This window comes from Panicum hallii, chromosome 1 (assembly GCF_002211085.1).
Source record: "Panicum hallii strain FIL2 chromosome 1, PHallii_v3.1, whole genome shotgun sequence".
Classification (NCBI taxonomy): domain Eukaryota; kingdom Viridiplantae; phylum Streptophyta; class Magnoliopsida; order Poales; family Poaceae; genus Panicum; species Panicum hallii.
In genome coordinates, this window is record NC_038042.1 from 37,764,661 (window position 1) to 37,768,243 (window position 3,583).

Below are 3,583 nucleotides of genomic sequence, written 5' to 3' on the forward strand. Positions count from 1 at the left end.
CGTGGCCAGCGCAAGGGTAGCAGGCAACTTGTGACGGAAGGAAGCAACATGCAACAGGTAAAGAAACACACATGATGGAAAAAAAAACATCAGAAAGGAAAAGAAGCAACAGGTAGATGTTGATACCGGAGAAAAGAAGCAACCACGCGACACCAAGAAACACTATCCAAAAAAACACAGGCGTAGGAAAAAACACATGATTCAAAGAAACATGTTGGGACGAAAAGAAACAACGGCGCGACGCAAAGAGATAATGGTGTGTGAAAAAAACACCACTAACGCAAAAACGTGACGCAAAGAAACAATGGTGTAGGAAAAAACACAGCTAACGCAAAAACACATGTCAAGAAAAAAAAACAACCACACTAGCAGTTCACATGGAAGAAGTCAGCCAGGGAGTAGGAAATCATCTACAAATGTTATTTACAACCACAGTAGCAATGGTGTAAGAAATCATCAGCTTGTTCACTGAACCACACTAGCACCATCATCAGCTTGTTTAAGGAGTAGCAACATCATCATTTACAACAGATTCTTAATATCATCAGGTAACTGCACTTGATTCAGCGTGCTAGATACCATGTACTGTAGACACTTTGCCCTTAACTCCTCACTTGCTCCCTGTTTTCAGAGATATGGAAACACAAGTGTTAAATATATACTTTGTACATCAACTAGTCATTTGTATGAAACGGAGTTAAGAAATTACCGGGAACTTATACTTCAATTGACGATTATCAGCATCATAGTGCTCCAAAGAGATCATAACATGGAAACAACAGTCTTGACTACCATTGATCTGATAAGGAACTTCGATAAATGTACGAGGGTACTTTGAAAAATCTGTGAGTTTTTCTCCAGCAAAGTCAAGCAAATGAGAATAAAGATTACTGATAAGCTTTTTTGCGAATTTATCGTGTGCTCTCCTTCGAGCCTCCTTAGAATCCTTCTTTGGAAGCCTCACGAAGGAATCTAATATATCAATCTGTTGATTTCGGAAGTTGATGATGTATAGTGTCCAATGATCCTTGTAAAGAATTGGTACAAATATCTGTGCTGATTTAAGGAAAAAAGGAACATGGTTTAAGGAGTCAAAATTAAACAAGAAGGGAGGAACATGTCACAATTCGAAGAATGTACTTACATGATGGGCACATTCAAATTCGTCGACCATGTAACTTTTATAATCAATGTTGATACTCTTTCCACTTGTTTAGGGCCATCCTTATATGTTTCAGAAATTAGATAGACCTATCATTTATACCAATAAGGAAACATGATGAGTGTATGCAAAACAAAAGAATCAAAAGATTTAAATGAAGTATTTATGTACCGCAATTTGTGGCTCTATGATCACCCTGTGACCAATGCTTTGTGGTCTATGAACTTTGTCATCATTTCTCAAGCAAAATATGAAGAACAATAAGAACGTAGCTCCACAAAAAGAACCTTTAGCAAATTCTTCTTTGATGACTTTTCCGGTTATTTTTATCCTATAATCCAGATCTTTAGAATCTGAATTGTGTTCTATGAGCACGTTGCTGTGAATTGGAAAGAAAAGTAAATTTAGTCTCCATGAGATCCTGCATGGTACAAGAGCTAAGAAAAAAAACAAGGGGTTGTTGAAGCGTATGACAAAATAAAGAATGTACCTGTTATTGCAATAATTATCAAATATATGGTTCATCAATGTGATAGCTTTCTGAGCATCTGGTTCACGATGCTCATATATATCGAAAGGGGATGAAATTTTTGATGTCTTTAACCTCAGATAGATGTCACCAAAATGCAAATTAACCTAAGCCACATATACCCTTTGGTCAGCAGCTTTGCGTTTTTTGTCTTTAACATCCCTAGGACCTTTTTGAATGACGCTAGCTACATTTCTGTACTTTGTAGGATTGGTATCATCTCCTGTAGCATCCTCAGTTCTTTGATTGTCTAGAGGACTTTTAAAGGTGTCATTGCCGTCATCCTGTGTCCTTCTCGTATACACCTTTTAAGCCATCTCCACACTTCTCATCCTCTTTGCTTCTGTTCTCCTCTTGTGTTGTCTTGTTATCTCTGGGCTTCTCCTCACCAGATCTTCTACTTTCAGTGTCTCCGTCCTCTTCTTTTGTCCTGTCATCTCTGGGCTTGTCACCAGTTCTTCCACTTGCAGTGTCTCTTTCCTTTTCATTCTCATTTATTTGAGCCTTGTCATCATCCTTCCCAACACCCTGCTCCTCCTCCTCAGCCTTCTTGTTGTCATCTCTGCTCTCACCCTTCTCTTTTGTAGTTCTTCCACTTTTAGTGTCACTTACCTTATCAACCTTCAGACCACCCTCCTCAGCCTTGTCCTTTCCATTCTCACCCTGCTCCACAGTCTTCTTCTGCTCCTCCTCAGCCTTCTTCTGCAACTCCTTCTGCTCCTTCTCCTTCTCCTCCTCCTTCTGCTCCACAGTCTTGTCCTCGGCCTCCTTCTGCTCATCCTCCTGCTCCACAATCTTGTCCTCATCCTCCTCCTACTCCTCCTCCATCTCCTCCTCCCTTTGCTCCAAAGTCTTGTCCTCATCCTTCTCCTCCTCACTCTGCTCCACAGTCTTGTCCTCAGCCATGTCCAGGTCATCTTCATATTCGAACACAGCAGAATTGCCCATCCCCCATAGTCGATATTCTGGTCACCTTGTCCAATGGCAAGTTTGATGTCCTCCACATTATATCTGAAATTGTCTGAATAATCAATAAGATCAACTTCTGATGTGGTCTTACCAATTTCTAATTGACCTTTTCCTGCAATATTCTCAATATTGTAGATAAGGTCTGTTACAAGTTCCTTCCGAAACCTGATCACCTTTTCCTGCAATTTTAAGGCATAAGTAATTAACCTTTTCTGTTACAACTATTAAAGTTATTGAAAGCCTATTTATCTTGCTAATGCTACATATCATTTCTTTGTTGTCAAACTCTTTTATGTACAGCAGGACATGGTATCCGCTGTTGAAGCTGCAAAAAAAAACAATCAGGAAATTTGAGGAGGAAGCGGCAGCAGCAAAGAACTGAAGGTTATTTCTAGTAAAGCTGATGACTAACGAGTTGTGTTGAAGCTCAACCGGTGGTATGCACCACATGTAATTGGATATATCGATCTTGTGTGAATCTTGCAAATACCCCTTTATTCTTCAGTAAATTGCAGCAATTATTTCAGTCTGAGATCCAATAGGAAATGAATCTAGAACATATACAGTCTCCTCGAAGATTGAAATGGCAATCAAAAACCAATATTTTGAATGAACAACAGGTATAAATAACTAGGAAAAATATCCAATTGTAAAACTCAGAAATATACACTATGTAAAACTATGTAACAAAAAGAAATCTACGAGAAATCTACATACCAACTCCACATCCTTTAGCTTTTGCACTGTAAGATCGGCATTGAGTGCTTTAGGTTCACGGTCCAGTTCTAACAACTCCAACTAGAAGAAAATTGAAGAGAAACCATGGTAAAAAAAATAGAACATGCTAAGTGAAATAGTAACTTACCATTGCCCCTTCACTTAAGATAATTTTATTCTCCCACCATTTATTCCATAGCTCACAT

At 38.9% G+C, this 3,583-nt stretch overlaps 1 protein-coding gene across 1 annotated transcript; it reads right to left on the minus strand.

Moving 5' to 3' along the window:
• Positions 1–1,970: 1,970 nt before the first annotated feature.
• Positions 1,971–2,639, minus strand: LOC112896993 (protein MNN4-like). Its single transcript, XM_025965151.1, has 2 exons — positions 2,580–2,639; positions 1,971–2,474 (listed from the first exon to the last, which is right to left on the minus strand). The coding sequence occupies exons 1-2, from the start codon at positions 2,637–2,639 to the stop codon at positions 1,971–1,973; spliced, it is 564 nt and encodes a 187-aa protein (XP_025820936.1).
• Positions 2,640–3,583: the final 944 nt, after the last annotated feature.

Coding starts and splice junctions, on each gene's coding strand:
- LOC112896993 (XM_025965151.1), bottom strand. CDS start 2,639: ATGGGCAATTCTGCTGTGTTCGAATATGAAGATGACCTGGACATGGCT. Junction 2,475..2,579: donor ACATGGCTGAGGACAAGACT/GTGGAGCAGAGT, acceptor ATTGTGGAGCAG/GAGGATGAGCAGAAGGAGGC.